General features: G+C 41.4%; 1 protein-coding gene across 1 annotated transcript; it reads left to right on the top strand.

Annotated features, from left to right (window-relative positions):
• The first annotated feature begins 372 nt into the window (after nt 1-372).
• On the top strand, nt 373-21,209 carry LOC126249399 (uncharacterized). The gene is made up of 4 exons (XM_049951052.1): nt 373-382; nt 8,069-8,140; nt 16,077-16,289; nt 21,003-21,209. The coding sequence occupies exons 1-4, from the start codon at nt 373-375 to the stop codon at nt 21,071-21,073; spliced, it is 366 nt and encodes a 121-aa protein (XP_049807009.1). The 3' UTR covers nt 21,074-21,209.
• The last annotated feature ends 936 nt before the right edge of the window (nt 21,210-22,145 follow it).

Genomic DNA, 22,145 nt, shown 5'->3' with positions numbered 1-22,145 from the left:
AACCTGTTTACTGCACCATAGAAATATCACCTAGATAATTTCTCATTTTTGGTGTTTTTAGTTGGATGTACTACTCAAGTGAATAGATGCCCACTTTCTTATGTCTATTACTAACTTATACAAACACATTTCAATTGAAAAAAAAAACTCATTCAGAATAAAGGTGAAGCAAGAGTAAGTATTCTGACTGACTAGCTTTAAGGAGACATACTGAACAAGTTTAACCAAACTCATTTTACTGCAAACAGAATTCCCACTAACACCCAGGTCACTGCTGAAGCAGTCTTTGTAAGTAAACTGAATAATTTTACTTGCTGTTAATCATTAGTACTTGACACACTGGTTACTAGAATACCTCAGACAGTATTCTACATGAATGCAGGTGAGTCAACATTGAAGAAGAGGTGTATTCTGGAAGAGTATCAGAAATTGTGGAAACTGTTACACATTTATGTCTCCCATAGTGGTGTACTATCTGCTTTCAAGCCCCATGATGTCTCAGTTTCTAGGGCTGGAAGTGATCACTGGCCCTGACACCTGAACAAACAATAAATGAAATGCGTAATCTGAACTGAAACACACAAAAAGAAAACAATGGACCTCTACTCTTTGGAACATATCTATGAGTTTCTGGGTTATGAGCTTAGAAAGTAAATGAAACCAGATCATTTTAAATACTCAGCACATGTGTGTTCCCATTAATTTCTATTACCCATAAGTCCACCCATAAAAATGCTAACTAAACAATCTCAGTGTTAGTTTCTAATATCCATTTTTCACCACCCAACTTGCTACTTCATCGCAAGCAGGTAAGCATTGTATTGATATTTTATTGCTCGTATTCCACTGCCTCTCAGAAAACTCTGTTTTCATTCCAAAAGTCTTCAAGTATTACTACCCTCAGATAAATATTTCACTGGAGATACAGGAACAAACAAGTGCACTAAATGATATAGAGGCACTGTAAACTTATCCTCCCCCCCCCCACCCCCGTCCTCCTCCTCCACTCATATTACACTGCATGCTGGCTTATGTAATAAATCTTCTGCAAAAGTGGGACGTATCTAAATTAGTGTACTTTCTGGAAAATTACACTTGTTTTGCACTGCATGGATATGTATAATTTATTTTCACAAGCACATGTGGAATACACTTCACAGAATAATTTAAAAAAGAGTTGTTGGTAATTATTTAGTAATCAAAGTAATTTGCTAGTCACTCTCCTCCGTTTACATCTCCCTGGGTCCATAAAAAGTAAGCATATTGATGCACATTGTACCCAGCCACAGCACGCAATTTGAACATTTGTGACATGTTAAAACTGCATGTTGGAACAGTAATCAGTTCTGGATAATTTCCCAACTAGTGACAGGTTCAAGCTGCAAGTCTGTTCACAAAATCTTCAGAGAGGGTTCAAATAGTAGATCATTGCTTGCAAATGGCAGATATCCACATCTGCCACATAGCTTTAAAGAGTCCCACATCTTCATTGCAGCGCTTTGTGTCTCCTCTCAGGAAGTAGGGTTTTTATCCACATTTGTTCTCATTCTGACTATTCACTTCGACACAACCTATGTTTGAACTATCACAATGGTCTGCATTACAATGCAATTCTAAACTACTTGTATTTTCCAGCAAGCTTAACGAATATATACTTGAATGGTTTGCAGCTGGGTGAGCTTTTAGACATGGTCGGACATTTAATTGAGTGTTATGCCTGACGTCTTCCTGCAGAAACCTTTTTTATGCTCATCCAGATAGAAACCTAAGAACCTTATAATAATAATAATTTACTTCTTTCACTTCACCTCAAGTGTTCCTCACTTCTTTACACCATGATTTCTACAACATTCACTACATATATATACACACACACCACAACCCACTGTACGGTGAACAGTGGAGAGCGACTTGTACCATTCTTAACCCCACCTGTCCTTTTTCCATTTGCATATGGAGTGCCGGCACAATGACTGCCCAACTGCCTGGATGAGCTCCCCCCCCCCCCCCCCCCCTATGTTCAGCCTATCTTCTGTTTATTCTCACTGTCTGTACATGAGCCTGCTTCAAAATGGCGCTAAGAACTATGGGACTTAACATCTGAGGTCATCAGTCCCCTAGACTTAGAACTACTAAAACCTAACTAACCTAAGGACATCACACACATCCATGCCTGAGGCAGGATTTGAACCTGTGACTGTAGCAGCAGCGTGATTCTGGACTGAAGCGCCTAGAACCGCTTGGCCACAGTGGCCAGCGAACCTGCTTCAAATACCTGTTCTCTAAATTAATGTAACAGCATTTTCGAGATCAGTATCACATTTTTTTTTCGACCATTTCCACTTTTGTTCCCAAACAACTATGTTGCAGTTCTGTGTGGGCCACACTGATCTATTCAGATACTAACTGTGCACCTCTGAATTTCATTGACACCTTCCATCAGGCTGACAAAAAAAAAAAAAAAAAAAAAAAAAAAATCCAGTAGGACTCTAAGAATATGTCACACTAGACTCCTACAACAATTTGTGAAGTGTAAGGACTACTCTGTCCAGAATTCTCAAATCTGTCTTCCATTCCTGTTCCCAATTACTGATTTAATGAGCTTATTCCATTTCATACCAACTCATTGTGTCACACCTAGAAACTTAAAAGTTTCAATGCACACAAAGTGTAGGACTAATTATGAAATAGGATGCTATTCTGTTCTTTCTCTCTGTTATGAATATTATCTTGCTGTTATGCACATTTAAACTGAACTGTCATTCAGAATATTAAGTGGAAATACTGTTTAAGTAGTTCTGCATGACTTAGCAATCATTCAGTCATGAGTGTCTCCTGTAGACACCATTTTCAGTGAACAATCTGAGACTGCAGGAGGTCCTATCTATTAAACATTTACATATACTTCTAGAAGTTACTATAATATCTGCCGAACATATAGGGTCCAACATAATAAACTTCCACTTTAATTTCCTTTCTCTGTTGATCACTCCATCCCCCGTTTCGCCTTCATGCATCTTGTGTCAGTTGTCATACTGTAAATTTGCATTACTACCTCATAAAATCTGCAACAGTAAATGATTTGTTTTTCTTTCTCTTACTCTCTGATTCCAAACAGCAAGCAAATAACTTTAAATACATTTTCTTTCATGTACATATTCCCAAAATTATTCCACTCAACTTAAGATGTTTTTTGAAAAAAAGAAAAACTAACAGTTGAATTTGAGCCTTAACTGCAATGACAGCCATACTACAATGAATGTTTCTTCATTATAATTAAAGTAATATTTCCTTCACATAACATCTGTTTCCTATTGTAAATTATTTTCCTTGGCTTATAGGTCATTAATAAATGAGAAATGAGGTCTTATTATGAAAAAAGCAGCACATCAAGGATTAAATTATAATTGTGAACAAAGTGCTCATTAGAGCTACTTATCTCAGTTTACATGTAAATTAAAATGACATACATTTGCAAAAGACATAATGTGTGCTATTAATATTTATGAAAGAAGGGTGTTTACTTACCAACTGCCAAAACAAGATTAACTGGAATAGGGCAGAAGTTTGGAACACAATCAAATTATTTAATTTCTTTGTGTGCATCTGCACTATTCCATTTCTTGTATCAGCAACTGGGAAGTAGGTGCTCCTTTTCTGTCATATATTGTTAATAGATGTTTATTTTACTTTGAAAGAGATAGTGTATTCAACCAATCTGCAAATAATTATTACACTAAGTGTGTGTGTGGTCTGTTGCAGATGGTAGACTACCAATGAAAGTAAAGTAACAATAGTACTGACATGGAATTTATTGAATGAAGTTGATCATTGTGGATTCAACAGGAAGTAGTGGATTTAAAAATAACATTGAATGGATAAAGTGACAATGTTTCAAAAATGCTGAAAAATACTTGCCACAATTCTGAATTATAGTATAACACACACTTTTAACCTGTAATTTCCTGTTTCTTTTAATACTGAACACCCTTACATATACTAACTCAAACTGATGTCAGCATACAAACCTAGTTTTTAATTTTGGATTACTTTTTTTAAAATAAAAATTGCTATCATATACTGACAGTCAGAATCACATTCTATTCAGGTCAAGATAATAATAAGTTTTGTGGGGCAGCTTCCATGAGTTAATTGCACCAAACTAGAAATATGCAAGTACTGCACAATATGATTTCAGTCACTTTTAATGAACATCACTGTTGCAGCAAGAGATCAAAATATTTAGGTTCTTACAATAATTTTATCACAAAGTAATACTTAAAGCAATATCAATTTATTAAAACAACAACATGAAAAAAAATGACAAAGTAAAAATTCAGATTCATTTTCTGCAAACAAATCCTCTTGTCTAAAATGCATAACAATGAAATTACATTCAAAATCTGTGTGTGTGTGCAAACGTGGTTCAACCATTATAACAACCACACTGAGGTGACAAAAATAATGGGACAGCAGTATGCAGATACACAGATGGCAGCAGTATCATGTACACAAGGTAGAAAATGGCAGTGCATTGGCAGTGCGTTATTTGTGCTCAGGCGATTCATATGAACATGTTTCTGACATGATTATAGCCACACGACAGGAATTAATAGACTTTGAATGTGGAATGGTAGTTTGAGCTAGATGTATGGGATATTTTACTTCAGAACTCATTAGAGGATTCAGTATTCGGAGATCTAGTGTCACGAGTGTGCCAAGAATACCAAATTTCAGGCATTATCTCTCACCACAGACAACACAGTGGCTGACAGTCTTCTCTTAACAACCGAAAGCAGCGGCATTTGCTTAGAGTTGCCAGTGCTAACGGACAAAGAACACTGAATGAAATAACAGCAGAAATCAACATGGGACATACGAGAAACTTATTCGCTAGGCCAGTACAACAAAATTTGGCATTAATCGGCTATGGCAGCAGATGGCCAAGTGAGTGCCTTTGCTAACAAAATGACACTGCCTGCAGTGCCTCTCCTGGGCTTGTGACCTTACAGGTTGGACTCTAGATGGCTTGGTCAGATGAGTCCTCATTTCAGTTGGTAAAGAGCTGATGGTAGTGTTCAAGTGTGGTGCAGACCCCACGAAGCCATGGTCCCAAGTTGTCAACAAGGCACTGTGCAAGCTGGTGATGGCTCCACAATGGTGTAGGCTGTGTTGACGTGGAATGGACTGGGTCCTCTGGTCTAACTGAACCAATGATTGACTGGAAATGATTATGTTTGGCTACATGGAGACCATTTACAGCCCTTCATGGACTTCTTGTTTCCAAACAATGATTCTTATTTTTATGGATGGCAATGCACCATGTCAGAACATTCTGGACAATTTGAGCGAGTGATTTTGCAACCCACTGAACATTTATGGGACATAACAGAGGGGTCAGTTCATGAACAAAATCCTGTAGCGGCAACACTTTTGCATCTATGAGTAGCTATAGAGGCAGCATGGCTCAGTATTTCTGCAGTGGACTTCCAAAGACTTGTTGAGTCCATGTCACAATGAGGTGCTGCACTACATCAGGCAAAATGAGATCCAGCATAATATTGGGAGGTATCGCATGACTTTTGTCACCTTAGTGTATTTACACAAGTAAAGAACTGGTAAACTGTGAGGAACCCTTTTGCTGTTGTTATTAATAACACTTCCAACAGTAAATTGGCCATTAGTCCAAAGTAGCAACATAATAACTATATCATTATGATTTATACCACACTTCATTACATATGGAAACAAATTTACATTCAGATGACATCTGAGAACCTGAATCTTTAGCTGAGGCAACAATTAAAACTAAGTAATTTGTTCATGAAAGTCACTGATTTGGTAATCTACGTATTCACATAAGTAGTAGCTTGTAAACATGTTGCAGAACTGGTAAATACAATAGTCGTGAATATCTTAAAGTACCTCCAGAATATATCATCATCATCATCATCATCATCATCAGTAGCTGCCTCAATGGATAAACTGGCCACAGGAAAGGTCATCATACAGTTCATGGTGGTAAAAGATAATTGAGAGAAAAACTGTGACATCCAAACGGAAACCAGGTGGTCTGGAAATGTTCAATGTAAGATTGTTATTGACATTGTGTGTGAGTAGTTATACCACTCTACCAGACAGCAACAACTATATATAGATACTCATGTGGCTCATTTGCGTACCTAATGACCTGCTATGAGTGTGACAGTGTTGTCTACACCATTCTCAAAATAACAGGAGCCAGAATACACTGTCCAGATCCTCCACACCATACAGTAGCTTTGCACTATGAAGTGATCATTCTTGAAGCTGATACAAACTGGTAAGTTGTCATTATCTAAAGTTTTGTTTGTTTACATAACTCTATAAATGAAAACTCATGTCATCAGGCAGCATGCAGAGGTTGATAAAATAAGATTAAGTGTTTATCCTTCCAGAATTTTGTCTTCAAAGTTTTCTACATACCTCCACAGATCTCTGGGCAATAACTGTTGCACCATTCAAATCTTGTCAGGATGGATCTCTAGATGCAACCTATAACACACTCTTCTCTTTGATATGTTAAGATCTTGTTAATGCCAATGGACAGATTGTGTTTGACTTTGTTTAGAAACAGTTGTTCCTCATCTTGTAACTGCCTTTTGTGGCAGAACTCTTCCATTATGGTTGACACTGAAGTCTTGCCAAAACAAGTGTTATGTTCTTATGACACTACAACATTTCAAAAAGTTTTAAGTATTCATGTTTCAAAGCGCTAATGTGACATTCATTTGACCAGAACTTCATACTGTCTGTCTCACAAATTTTCTTGTTGAGCAAGTAAATTGGCACAACTGCGAATAGGGCATATTGTGGTTTAATTGCATTTCATAAACAGAAGCTCTCTAGGACTCTGTGACCTGCAACGGCATGAAGTGTTCTCTTAAACTATGTACACTAATAATATGTAATTCTAATTCTTCATGTTTATTTCTGCTAAACTTTGTATTTACTGCTGTTCTCTTTTCAGAATATAAAAAGCACTCTGCTGAAATGTGCTGTAGTTAAATGTTCACGCTACTAACAGGCAAGTCTTTCCACTTGAGTAGTAAGTCCTGTGTGGGTGTGCTATGTCCTGCATGATCTCGTATTCAGGATGACAACACAATGACAAGATTGTTGCTTTCACTGTATGCACCCCCACCTCCCTTTCCCAACTGCCTGCTATTCCTTCTCCCACTGGTGCACAAGCTTCTAGCTCAACTGGGAAATTATACTGTGATATGCATCTCCTGAAGGAAGAGGCAAACCACTGAGCAGCTGAGGCAGTTTCACCAGTTTCTTCTGTCAGTATAAACAAGAGTAAAAGTGTGGCGATCATCTAATATATTTAAATACAAAGACATAAGAATCACATCTGAAATGCATTCCTTTCTGGAATTAGCTAAACTTGAAACAGTTCAGGGCCTTAGAAGAATGCCAAAGCTGTGATTTAATCCAACCTGGTGGTTTATTGGAAGTTGTTTCAGGAGTGGGAAAGTAGCAGCATAATGTCTAGGGTAGCAGTATGGTAGGCACATACACTTACATGGTGTAAATAACAGAGAATCGTTTCCCACTGATGACGGAAGCTATAGTTCCTCTTTTTCAAACAATCAGCCAAATAACAGCACAGTTTTCGAAGGCAAGCTTATTACAAACTTAATGTGCATTACTATATAAATATAATACCAATCCTTTGTTTTGTTCACTCCATATGTTCTTAGAGAAGCTTTGTTGTTGGGCACCTGGAGTTGTGACAACTGGAAAGAGGGTAAAAATTATTAATTCCTCCTGTTTGGATAAGACTGATGACTCTGTGGCTGATCCTGATTTTCTTGTCACAACAGCTATGGTGTATCAAGTAGCAGTGATGAGGTGCAGCAAAAGAGTACACAGTTGAAAGGGGAAAATACAAAAGACACGAGTATAGGTTTTGTAGCATTTTAGGAAACAGTGTAATTTAAGCATTTAATTTTAACATTACAAGTTTTTATTGCAGGAGAGCGCCTTACAAACTGATGGGCAACCCTTGGATGGATCTCCACAGCAGAACGTAATGCAAAATGCTCCCCACCAGATGTTGTTAGAACATGGCAAAGCTCATGTAATGAAAAGGAAGGTACGTAAAAGTGCAGGAATCCATCCTCATGGATAGTAAATACAGGGAAGGAATCCCTCGACAAGAGTTTGGCACACAAAGGCTGAAAGAGTGCTGAAATCCAAACTAAATTAATGAAGCTTAGAAGTGACTCCAACTTGAAAATAATAATACGTGCTGCTGCAGCAATAATTATTATTTGAAGCCACCCATTTCTTTCCACCAGAGAGGGAAATGTGAATAAGAGGGAATCACTTCCTACTGATGCCAGGGGCTGTAGTTCCTGGTTTTCAAATGATCATCCCCACCATAGCACAGATTTAATACAAAAAGTACTGGTCACAAAACTGCCTCGTACACAGCAGCCGAGACTACTAGGTCAACCAGTCACTGTTCAACACAGCCCGGACGGTTGTTTCCCTAAGCTGCCTCCAATACAAAAAGAAAATCGGACAATGAGTTTCATAGTAGTGGATAGCCTATTACATATCCACAGCATCAGTGATGATTGATTGTTTGTTCTGTTTTATGGCGCAAAAACAACTGGGGTCATACACACCCAAGTCAAAACTATAGGAAACAAAGACAGAGAAGAGTTAAAAAATGACAATACATCAATCCCAACTGAGATATGAGAAGACAGCTAAAAACAGGGACATGGAGAAAGGGCTACAAAAGACACAATACAGAAACATAGGTCCGAAACAAGAAATTAAATGGCCTTTGCCATATTGCTTTGACGGATAAAAAGTAAAGAAGGGAAGACCAATGGTGATGCCAAAGGGACACCAAAACGCATCATTGATGACGACGCTAGATTTATATACCTCAAGAGGCATGGCATATTCACAACAACACTGATTTAATCACTGACTTACTGTTGATACTGCCATTGCCCCACAAACACGACATGGCTCAAGTTATTATTACTGACCCCCTTTCCTGTCCTCCAGCAAATGCCGTCTAACAAATACTCTGCGGGGAGCACCTAGAGTAGTGATGTGCATTGCAGCTGTGGTGACGTTTACACATTGTGGTGACTCCAGAATATGTGCCAGACATTGTGCTGTCATGTTATGGCCAGTGAAATTTTCTCAAGAACTACAATTACAATTTTTGTCCCATATGACATATCTACTTCACCTGGCCAACCAAGTATTACAAGTGATAAAGCATTGCCGTCTCATTGACACAGCACAGGCGGCAACACTGGGACGGTAGTTCTGTTCGTTGCTGACAGAGGCAGCAGAGGTAGAATGGACACCACAGGCACCCACGTCATTCAGTGGCCTGGAGGGTAGCGCCCACAACTTCCACTAGCCACTAGCGGAACGGGCTTAACTTCAGACCAATCTACAGCCAAATGCCTGAGGGCCTTCCAGCAGGCGAATTCAGATGGCATGACCAGTGCTAGCCACACATCTCTCACAGTGTATCCATTCTGTCTGTTTCGCAGCACATTCGGTAGAATTAGGCGCCACGTCCCATGATGACATAAGTGGGAGCCAAGCTATGTTCCATTCCATCACCTCTACAGTTTGAAAAGGTTGGTTATTCATCCAAGATATTTCAACAAATCTTTCATGTTTAATCAACATGAGAGCCAACTCAAGTGTGATACCCATGGCCTACATCACAGCCCATATCTTGCCAGTACAACTGCCCTTATATGTGGATAACAAGACAAATAAAAGGGTCCACGGTGCAATTGAACTGCAGATTTAGCTCATGTCAGATGTATATTTTCCACCTTTCCAACTTAATACATCATCAAACCAAAACACACATACTTTGTTCGCAACATATGCCCAACTATCGCATCTGTGCTTACCGAGCAAGTGTGTCCATCAGCACAGCTGGCATTTCACACACCAACCTTGGGTTGGAATGCACTGAGGTTGACATTCTCTGCCTAATCCAGAGACACAATGTCTAATTGACACTGCTTCAGGGAACTGCTTTGAGCTTGCCGCACACTTTAACTGCTTTCATCCCCTTCAACAGATAACTCAATGCTCTCTATTATGGACATCTCAGACAAGACAACCCCAGAGACATGGGTTAGTGACAGCACATTCTACATTGCTGTTACATCAGTAGCACAGCTCCCTCCCCTCCCCACTCACCCCTACAAGGTGGTGAACTAGCTCCAAATTGGAAAGGCAAATGCCACAAAATAAATACCACTTTATACTACAAAGAAAGAACTTTTCCATAACAGAACAATACGCCCTTCGGTGTTCCACATCCACCTCGTACTCAAGAAAGACAGTTCTTATCGACAGTGTGGCGACTACACATGACTTAACACTAGAACCATCATTGCTATTATTCTAGTCCACATATACAGGACTTTGCACAACTTCTTAATGGTGCACGGGTCTTTTGTGTCATCGACTGTCCTAAAGCATACTTACAGATACACATGTTTCCGGGAGACTTTCCTAAAATGGCACTGATCACCCCTTTTGGATTTTTCTAGTTCTGTTGCATGTCTTATGGGCTCAAGAAAGCAACCCAAACATAGCACCAGTTCATTGACTCTATCTTTACAAGATGCTGTTTTGCTTTGTACTATCTAGATGATATATTAATCTTTTCTGCCATGATAGACGATCATTAGTCACACCCCCACCAAGTCTTACAAGCTGTGAAGGCTAATCATGTGGAAATCGGCTCCAAGAAATTTCAATTACAACAAGATTCAGTGACATTCCTGGGACATATAGTGGAAGCTGACGAAATCTGGCCACCATCTGACTGGACTAATGTCATTCATAACCTAGCCAAATCGGCAACATTCAATGAATTGCATTGTTTCCTGGTAACCATAAAAAGGCACGTTAATTCCGGCTCCATTAACTGATGCCTCAGCAAACAAACAAACATCTGACTCATTCCTGGTTTGGTGGGTGGACAGCACGATTCAAACCTTTGAACTGTCCAAGGTCCCAATAGCAAATGCCGTTATGTTCTTACACCCCATCCCAAATCTGCAAATCTCTATCACCACAGATGCGAGTGATTTTGTGGTCACCACAGACAGCTTTACAACAACTGGGTGATTCCAAACAACCTTTATGATTCTTTTCTAAGAAACTATCCAGTTTGTGGTCTGCATTCGAGCAGGAGTTCCCGATGTATGAGGCTATGAAGTACATCTGGGATGTCATCAAAGGCAGAGAAGCCACCACATATACCAACTGAAAACCCCTCACAAATGTAAACTGTAACCCAACAGCAGATCTGCCACCCAGTCAGTATTGACACAGAGATCTCATTAGTTAATACACCATGGACTGCAGATACATTAAAGGAGCAGACAATGTGTTGGCAGATTAATGATTGCGAGTTCTGGCTACAGATACATAATGCTGGCTATTAGAAATAGTATAGGATGGGCAGAGGCCATGCCTCTTGTACCGTGTCAGACAAACAACACACCTTCCATTGAATTCCCGAAACAATTCTGGTTAAATCAATATGTCACACAACATAGTTACAAGAAAATGTACGAATTTTACTGATATGCAAATCGAATAAACAAGCTGACATCTATTGAATATAAACCACAAACACTCAGACTAGGAACTGCACGCAAGAAATTTCCCAAATTTTACAACGGCAACAATAGTCCCATGTTTGGCCGAAACCTGGACAGCGAAAGATCCAGCAGACACAATGTGATGCTGTAGCCTTTGCGCAGGCCGCCAGCAGAAACGGCTCTTGTCTCTGAAAGACACCCAATGAATCTAGCTTTTAATGACGACCATTCAGAAAGCCTTTCTGCAGGAACATGGCTGGAGATGGCAGGTAAATGTCTGGAGAAACCCAACTCAGAAGATTGGTGACTGTGGCTACCTGCGTTAAAACCCATGTGGAAAAAAGCTGTTCTCCCTTCTCTTGCAGCAAATAGTCAAGTGTCTGAGAAAGGTCACAAACACTGTGCTGAGACAATTGCAAGAGTAATTATGTGAACACCTGTTCACAGGCTTGTCTTAACTCTTAAGGAGTTCAACTGCAAAGTCTCCTAGTATGGAGAATTGCACCGGCCACTGACAATTAACACTTGCAAGTGATTCAAGGGCAACAACATACGCACTATTCCAGGCAAATAGCGTGTACCATGCCAATTAACTTAGATAGGGAACAACCAGGAGTCTTGGCTTCACCAAAGATGTAAGAACAGTATCAGACTGATATTTAACAGCTGAAAAAGATTCAAAACAGATTCTCACGTCCACAGCACACCGACGGGAGCTACTGCATTTGCCGACCAAAGGTAAATACACGCGCCACGCCACGAGGTGATATTCAATTTCCACTCAGAACTGTGGTTGTCTCGTCTCTCCTATTGTTCCCGTACATTCAACCATGCCCTGTATTTAAACATATTCACGACTGTCGGGCTTAATTAAAGGAGAAACACGAGATATCCAATTTACTGATAAGAACTGATCAGCCACTGTAGAGTGCTTTATACTCTGAAGTTATTGAACTGTTTCAATTGTTTACACTCTTTTCTATAGCTCTTTACCAACCCACATCAATTATTTGGTTATTTTAATTGTGCATTTATTTCAATTGACGTTTCTGGCCCCAACTGTATTTAATTTGTTTGAATCCTGAGGACCTCCAGAAATGGTTAATGACCAGCTTACTATTAAAGAATTCTGGATTTAGAAATTGATATTAACAGTTTGGGAATACCCAGCACATAAGTGTTTTGCCATCCTGTATGTATCACAATTATGACTGCTATGTCATGAAGTCATACTGACAGTAAAAATAAACCTTAACAATGAAAACACCCTTTTAAATTACTCTTTATTAACAAGTAGTGACACCCTGACCCAGTACACTAAGTTTTGTTAGCATTAACGTTTTTTTTATAGGGAGTGTAGTGGAACCGACATTGAGATCATTGTCTGATTACATCACTGCTAGTACTGCTAGACTCTTCTGATTTCTGTATGCATGACACGGACGGTACCTTCCTACCTTGCAGGCTGTAGGTTCAACACTAATTACCCAAAACACTCACAGAGTGTCCTTGCGCAACTTTGGTAGGAAGGTAGACCAGAACCAGTCTCATCCATGTTAGACCCTTTGAGATATCACTGCCAATTCCATAGCTACACCTTTTATTAATATGTGGGTCACAATATTTGGTTGCCCATCTTCAGTCACAACTGACCAAGGTTGGCAGTTCAAGCCCCAACTGTCTGAAAAACTGTATTCCTTATGCGGTGTGGCTAAATTCCAAACCACCCACAAATACCACCCACAGAGTAAAGGTCTCGTAAAACTATGGCACCGTACATTCAAGACAACACCCATGAACCACAAGGAGGCATGGACTTTAGCATTGCCCTGTATACTACTAGGAATATGTGTAGCACATACAGATGACCTGAAAACTTCTCCGGCAGAAGTACTTTAGAGGAATAACTTGCACTTCCAGCCGAGCTCATCTTCACCTGAACTCCCATCACTGATCAAAGAGGTTAAATGCTGTATTGCCAAACTGTGCATGCCTCTTTCCCCGAACACACTAAACTCCCCAAACATTCATTGACAGTGAACAGGAGAATCAGCTCTGCAGCTGCCTTAGTCTGATTCACATCACGTCCTGGTCAGCTCCAATACCACAGTGGACCTCATATTGAATAGTGAACACCAGACTATTTCAGTAAACAGGGTCAAGCATGTCTGAAGGTTAAATGATAACAGTCCACCAGGTATACTTCTTACACAAGCAGTGCTGTGAGAAGCTCCAAATGGTGGCAGTTCAACAGGACACCATGCAGCCTCTGAACCATTGCGTGTGCCAGACACAACGTTTAGTATCAACATCTGCCATCATCGTACAGAGCACCTGACCATTCTACCTGCACGGCAACTGTCTTAGTTTTCACTAAGCACAGAGAAGGCTCCGATGGTGGTGCAGCACCATATGTAACTCTCCCATGATCATTTCAGATTCTGCTGAATGGCGACGACATCAACATCAATGCCAGGATTGAGGGCAATGGACACGCCAACACCGCTGTGCCAGTGCACATAGTAACTAAAGCAACCCTGTGCTCTCGTGCAGGACACTGCCATCATTAATCTCCATGGCTACGAGAAAGTCATATTGGGAGGCATCATACCTGTTATCATCGGCTCCACAAGAAACAGCCTAGCCATGTCCTTCTTAATAACTGACCACAACATGGTTGGTCACGTAAAATTGCATCCCTTGGAGGCCAACATCAATGTGACCCCTTCCATCTCCTAGAACCTGTGCTCTGACGGCAGATGGAAGAGGGGGGGGGGGAGGGGGGGGGAGGGGTGGGGGGGGGTGGGGGGGGGTGGGGGTGGAGCGCACTCTGTGGCAACCAGCACCACCTGAGAAGAGATGATCAACCAGGGAGTTGTAGAAATTCTTTGAGACAGTTTGTTTTTGGACTCTTGTTCGAGTAGTAGTGATGCAGGTGTATTGTTCAGTATTAACATTGGTAAATAACAGGGAATGGGTCTGTACCAACCACATGTGCAGTGCAGTGCAGTTCGATTCATGAGTTCATCACCTGTGTGTAAAACCGCAAGTATTTTATTTTTCTGGGGATAAATTAGTTATGGGGCGGCTGCCAGGAGCATTGTGTTGTGTCCGTTACTCCATGCTGTTTGTTCTTAGTATATAGTGTTTCCATGTTTTGTATTCTCCATGTTTATTTGTAAGTACCTTTTTTATACTCAGCTCTTCAGTAACCAGTCATGAAGGCTCTTATTCATTTTCCCGCGAGTGTTGCCTTTATGTACACTGCGTCTAAAAGACGTCCAGTATTAACTGCATAACAAACGAATAAAGAAGCTAACCGGTCAGACGGGCCAGAACCTAGCCCTATGGCCAAACTGGTGACCCCGACATGATTTATCATCTGCCTAATGCACATAATAAAGTCATACTGTAAGATGACGGAAAATACAACCGCGTCTGACCCTGCTGTGTCCAGACTCGCCGTTTGACTACCACCCTTTTGGCATCACAATCCAGCACTATGGTTTGTGCAAGTTGTAGCTAATTTCTTTTACTCTGGAATAACTACCGATGCTACCAAGTTTGCACTGGTCATGAACCAGCTCAATCATCAGTATATGGCTGAAGTGCAAGACGTGATTACAGTACCTATGACCGGCTCAGAACTTAGTGGCAGAGTATCAGCTTCATAAGAAGAATGCTTCCGCCAAGTGCTGACGCAGGACGACATCAGAGATCATCAACAGTCACAGTACTTACAGCACCTACAAAGTAAGATCAATACTGGTACTGTGCCTGACAGCCTGCTGAGAACCATCTGGAGCAGTCAGTTGCCGCCTGCCATCAAAGCAATAATAGCCTCACAGTTAGAAATGCCCTTAAACACAGTGGCGGAGCTAGCAGACAAGGTACAGGATGCTGTCTCAACTGCGCCTATTAATGTAACAACTGTGCAATGCACGACCATGTCAGCCACAGTTTCGCGTGCAGACTACAATCGTCTGCAGCAAAGGTTGATACGTTGATGCAACAGATTAGCCAACTGATGTCTCAGTGTAACACCATCAGTGACTGGGACTGACTAAGATACTGGAAGCAATCATGAAGCAGATCATCAACTGCCTCATCTGCACCTGTGACTGAAACACAGCAGGGATATGCTGGTATCACAGAAGATTTGGTGATCAAGCTCGTCACTGTTCCAAACCCTGCACATACCCAAATGCCAGCGGCGATTGAGTATAGACGCTTCATTCGATTGCCAGTCTGCGTCACAGTGTCTGTGAGTGAGTGACCGGCACACAGGCAAGAAATATTTGATTGACACTGTTTCTGATCTGTGTATTTTCCCACGAACGATGTTACACAGGTGTAGGCCGCGAACTAGATTTAGGCCTACCTGGGTGTTCACGCGAGATTTCATGATTGCAGACATTGCCGAGCCGATAACACAAGCGGACTTCCTGGCACATTACAACCTTCTGCCTGATATCGCCAACTCATGGCCGGTCGACCAAACCACTCGACTGACAGCTGCAGGATTCCGGCATCACACAACCATCCAATCCGCCAAGCTGACTGAAGCAGTAGACAGCAAGTACGTCGCCTTACTTCAGGATTTTCCAGCGCTGACAAAACCTCCAGGTATGCCTAAGGAAGCGAAGCATAGCACAGTGCACTATATAAAGACCACCGAGAGGCCGCCATTATCCTCTAGACCTTGATGGTTAGTCCCGGATCGGCTAGCTATTGCAAAGGCTGAGTTTGATAGTATGATTTGAGAGGGTATCATGCGACCATCCAGTAACCCTTGGTCATTGCCATAACATCTCACGCCTAAGAAGTGTGGTTTGTGGCGTCTGTGCGGGGACTATAGAGCACTTAACGCCCGTACAGTGCCTGATCGTCACCCAGTTCTGTTGCTCCGCGATTATAACTGTGTGTTGAGCGGTGCCCGCCTGTGCAGCGTGTTGGACCGTGTCAAGGCATACACGCAGATATCTTCGTCGAAGAAGACATCCCGAAGATTGTCATAATTATGCCATTCAGCCCGTTTGAAAGTAAATTCATGACTTTCGACCTCAGAAATTCTGTGCCTACATGGCATAGATTTATCAACCCATTGTTGCAAGGTCTGCCATTCTGTTTTGGCTACCTTGATGACATATTGGTATTTTCAGTATCGCCAGAACATCACCAGCATCTTATACAAGTTTTTAAACAGCTAGATTAATACAGCATCATTCTCAACAGAGCAAAATGTATTTTTGGTCAACCATAAGTAGATTTCCTTGGCCACCAAATCTCTCTGTCTGGCTCACTACCATTACCTGACAAAGTGGAAGCCATCCTACAGATTTCACGGCCATCCACCGTTAAGGAGCTGCGATGATTTTTGGGGATGTGGAATTTTTACCGCAAACATTTACCTCACGCAGCGGATATACAGGAACCATTAACGGCTGTGCTGTCAGTTCCGAAATGCAAAGGGAACACAACAATACAGTGGACAGACCGCATGACAGCTGCGTTTGAATGGGCTAAACAAGCAATAGCAGATGCTGCATTGTTGGCACATCCTGAGCCAAGTGCACTGTTAGCGTTGGTTGTAGATGCAAGCCGGACAGCTGTGGGTGCAGTGTTGCAACAATACAACAATGACACATGGCAACCTCTAGCCTTCTCTTCGAAGAAATTGTCATAGTCTCAATGCACGTGGACCACCTATGACCGAGAACTCTTAGCGATATGTGAGGCAATCAAATACTTCCGTCCTGAGCGGGAGGCATGTCAGTTCACCACATCCACAGATCATAGGCCACTGACACATGCCTTTTGACAGAACAATATCAACTGTTCACCAAGGCAGCACAACCAATTACTGCATATTGCGCAGTTCAGTACGAACATCCAGCATATATCCAGGATTAAGAATGTAGTAGCGGATTGTCTCTCCTGTGTCAGCCGCGTCTGCACCATAGACTACACGGAACTATCAGAAGCACAGCTTACAGACCTGCAGTTAGTCAATGTTCCTGGCAAAGGCATCAAGTTGTACTGTGACGTGTCCACAGCCAAACCACAACCGTTTTTACCGACGAGATTCAGGAGAAACATGTTTACTTCTTTGCATAACCTGGGCCATCCTGGAGCCCAAACTACAATATGACTAATCTCAGATTGCTTCATGTGGCCAGGCATGAAGAAAGACTGCCGTGAGTGGACCCGATGTATACAGTGTCAGCGCAGTAAGGTCAGCTGGCACGTGCACGCACCTATCGGAAACTTTCCTGAAACCACCACCCATTCCACGCATGTACACATCGACATCATGGGACCATTTCCACCTTCAAACGGCCATTGATATTTGCTGACAATGATCGACCGATTCACGCGTTGCCCAGAAGCCACCCCAGTGGACAATGTCTCGGCAGAAACCTTGGCATATGCCTTCATATGAAACTGGGTGTCACGATTTGGCTGTCCTTTGCATATCACCACAGATCATGGTAAACAATTTGAATCTGATTTGTTCACAAAGCTAACAGTGTTCTGTCAGATGAGCCACCACAACACAACCAGCTACCACCCAGCCAGTAATGGCATGATAGAGCATTAGCACCGTACCGCATGTGCCACAATGCCGGGTGGACGGAAGCTCTCCTGATTGTCCTGCTTCGCTTACAAAACTCATACAAGCCAGATCTAGACAGTTACTCGGCAGAACTAGTGTATGGAGAGTCATTACAACTGCCTGGCGAATTTGTAGACATGAATCCATAGCCTGATATAGGCCCATCTACCTTCGTCAGTTGCCTTTGTGATCATGTAAGAAAAATCTGTCCTTTGCAACCATCTACGCATGGAACTGTTGCCACCTTTGCACACAAAGAAATCAGGAGGTGCACTCACGTTATGTTATGAACTGATGGCGTCAAACCGTCCCTCCAGGCACCTTACACCAGGCTACATCGAATCATCAATATGGAAGATCGCACCAACGATATTCTTGTGAATGGAAAATGAGCCACTCTTACAACTGACAGGGTCAAAGCAGCCTACATCTTCAATGAGCCACCCCCCACTGAAACTCTGTGAACACAGCTCTGCCCAGCACTTAGTCCGGCACCACCACTGACCAGGACGTCAGCACCATGGGACCAGCACACCACAGCTCCAGGGGACCAGAACATTATGAGGTCTGGTTGGCACGTACACTTCCTGGCGCACTTCCTGGATGGCGCTGGGGGGCTGTTGTAGTGACCACAATATGCAGTGCAGTGCTGTTCGATTCATGAGTGCATCACCTTTGTTTCACAACACAAGTATTTTATTTTTACAGGGATAAATTAGTTCCGCGCCGGCTGTCAGCAGTGCAGTGTTGTGTCTGTTACTCTGTGCCATTTATTCTTAATATATAAATTTTCAATTTTCTTGTTTTCTCCATGTTAATTCTTAAGTACCTTTTTCATACTTAGTTCTTTAGTAACCAGTCAACAACACACTTACTCGTTTTCAAGCGAGTCTTGCCTTGACGTACACTGCGTCTAAATGATGTCCTGGATGAATTGCAGAATGAACGAATAAAGATCTTGTCATCTCAACACTGGAGATATCGTTGTGCATTATTTATCACAAACTAGAAGGCTAACTGGTCGGACGGGCCAGAACCTAGCCCTACGGCCAAAGGTCCTACTGATACCGGAGGCTGTATTTCATGGTTTTCAAATGAACAGCCAAATAATAGCACAGATTTAGAATCAAAAGGCAAGCTTATTGACATACACATGGCAACCAGCACCAGCTGAGAGAAGAAGTTCTTTGGACAGTGTTTGGACTCTTGTTTGAGTAGAACTGACATGAGATATATTGTTCTGTATTACCAGTGGTTATTTTGTAATTAAGTTATATTTATTCTCAAAGTGTTAGAGTATTCTTGATGGCTGTTGATTGCCACGAACCTGGATATATCCACAGTCGAGACACCGTTGTGTGTGTTTCGCATTTAGGTCTTCATCAGAAGAACATAGTTATTATGGGAACCACCATAATGGATAATATTCTTGTCCAGATGACGGTTTCACAAGAGAAGCAGGCATAACCTACAATATCCTGTTTATGCGGGACAACTGTGACAGGTGTCATTTAAGTACATTTGAGTATCCATATTGGTGAACATGGGAACTAGTGGTGTCCACCTTACAATACCTGAAGAACACCAGTCTGTGAATGTACCTTTACTCGTCGGCCAGTGCTCACAAGCCCTGCCTGACTTTTCACGCATGTCGGTTCCGTAGAGTTTTGCGTGTTAATTTGTCATGATGTTTGGACAACATGCATTCCATTTCCTGGTGAGAACTGTCGTTTCTGTCATGCGGGATACCAAAACATCCTTGTCCGCTGGTAAATAACATCCCGCAAATGAATGACGAGGAGTACCTAGTTTTGTGCCATAATTTGTCATGATGTTTGGAAAACATGCATCCATTTCCTGATGACACCTGTCGTTTCTGCCATGCCGGATGCCAAAACATCCTTGTCCGCTGGCAAATGACATCCAGCAATCGAATGACGAGGAGTACCTAGAGAATAACTCTGCATTGCCACTGTGGCGATGTTTAAATTCAATGCCCAAGGGCACACAGAGCCACAAACCACCTTGTGCATCTCCCAATGATTTGCATGTGTCTAATTAGGTGCCACAACCCGGGGTGACTTGGATGGCCACCATGCTACACTCCATTCTGCCAACTCGATAGATGGAAAAGGTCAGTTATTCATCCAGGACATTTCAACAAATCTTTCATACACCAACGACTGTAGGGCTTAACTGAAGCAGAAACGTGAGATATACAATTTAACAAAAAGAATTGATCAGCCACTGTAGAGTGCTTTATACTCTGAAGTTACTGAATTGTGTACTACTTTCTGATTGCTCTTTACTGACCCCCATCCATTAATCTGGTTATTTTAACTGTGCATTTATTTCAACTGATGGTTCTAGCCCCAATTGTATTTAATTTGTTTGTATTTTACCAACCCCAGATATGATTAATGACCAGCTTACTATTAAAGAATTCTGGATCTAGGAATTGATATTAACAGTTTGGGAATACACAGCATGTAAGTTTTTTACCATCCTGTATGTATTATAATTGTGACTGCTATGTCATAATGTCATACTGAGACTAAAAATAAATCTCAAAAATAAAAAAATAAAAAAATTTTTAAATTACTCTTTGCTAACAAGTAGTGATGCCTTGAACCAATACATTAAGTTCTGTTAGTGTTAACATTTCTTTTACAGGGAGTTTAGTGGAACCGACATTGAGATCATTGTCTGATTTTATTTTACAGGAAGTGTAGTGGAACTAACATTGATATCATTGTCTGATTATATCACTGCCCATACTACTGCATTCTTCTGACCACTGCATGTGTGATATGGTATCTTCCTGACTTGCAGGCTGTGGGTTCAACACTTATTCCTCAATACACTCACAGAGCGTCCTTGCACAATTTTGGTAGGAAGGAAGATCAGAACCAGTCTCACACGTTAGATAATGGTGACCCTATCAGGATGTTAAAATACCATGGTAAGGTTGTTGACCATATGTAATTAGTAGGCCAGAAAAACACCCTCTTAAAAATTTTTTTACATAATAAATATTTTGGTGTTGTATCAAGTAATGGTAAATATCAGCGGCTTATGACAATTCAGTAGGGAGACACACACATGCAATGCACTGAGAGACATATGCAGTATCCCCATAGTATAGTTGTAACACAATTGTTAGCTTTAAGTTTTTTTTTGCAAGCGTACAGGTGGCTGACAGTGCTGATACGTTGGTTCTGTCCCAACTGGTAAGTGACGGTCGTACAGTCTTGTTATCGTGTCAGGGAAACTAGGAACAGTAGATAAAGGGTGAAGGTAATAATTTTATGAAACAAGTAAGGTCATATCTTCGCATGATTACTTGATGTAGAATGTGTCAGTTAAAATTGCAGAGACAGGAATCAGAGAGATTAGCAATGACAGATCGAGACCTTTACAGAATAGAAGTATACATCCAGCAAGATAACATATGGGAACCACAGGGCAGAACAGATGACATCATGCCACAAGAAACAGACAAGGGGGCATATCATGACGATAACATACAACAAGGCACCAAAAGTGGCGATCAACATACTGCACAGAGGTGTAGGAAGATGGGGAATGGCTTCAATACATAGAATCCATAGTATATGTAATAAGACCACCTTCACAACAGAGTACAGGCAATACAAGCAGAAATGTGTCACCATATGGTTCACTGCAGTCAGTCGCGGAAAGACACGAGAGAGAGAACATAGAACGAAGCGCCCTCGAAGAATAGGTAGTAGGACCCGTTAATTTGTCGGAAATACTCCAGCAAATTAACACGTAGCATAACAACACAAAATACAGAGATAAAGAGACAGATATGGGAGCAGAATGCAGAAAAAATGATACAACTG

The sequence above is a fragment of the Schistocerca nitens genome, chromosome 3, assembly GCF_023898315.1.
Source record: "Schistocerca nitens isolate TAMUIC-IGC-003100 chromosome 3, iqSchNite1.1, whole genome shotgun sequence".
In the NCBI taxonomy this organism is placed as follows: domain Eukaryota; kingdom Metazoa; phylum Arthropoda; class Insecta; order Orthoptera; family Acrididae; genus Schistocerca; species Schistocerca nitens.
Note: the sequence above shows the minus strand (reverse complement) of the source record. Positions and strands in the feature narration are given on the sequence as shown.

Coding starts and splice junctions, on each gene's coding strand:
- LOC126249399 (XM_049951052.1), top strand. Junction 8,141..16,076: donor CTCATGTAATGAAAAGGAAG/GTACGTAAAAGT, acceptor TCATGATTGCAG/ACATTGCCGAGCCGATAACA. Junction 16,290..21,002: donor AGCGCTGACAAAACCTCCAG/GTATGCCTAAGG, acceptor TTTATTTTACAG/GAAGTGTAGTGGAACTAACA.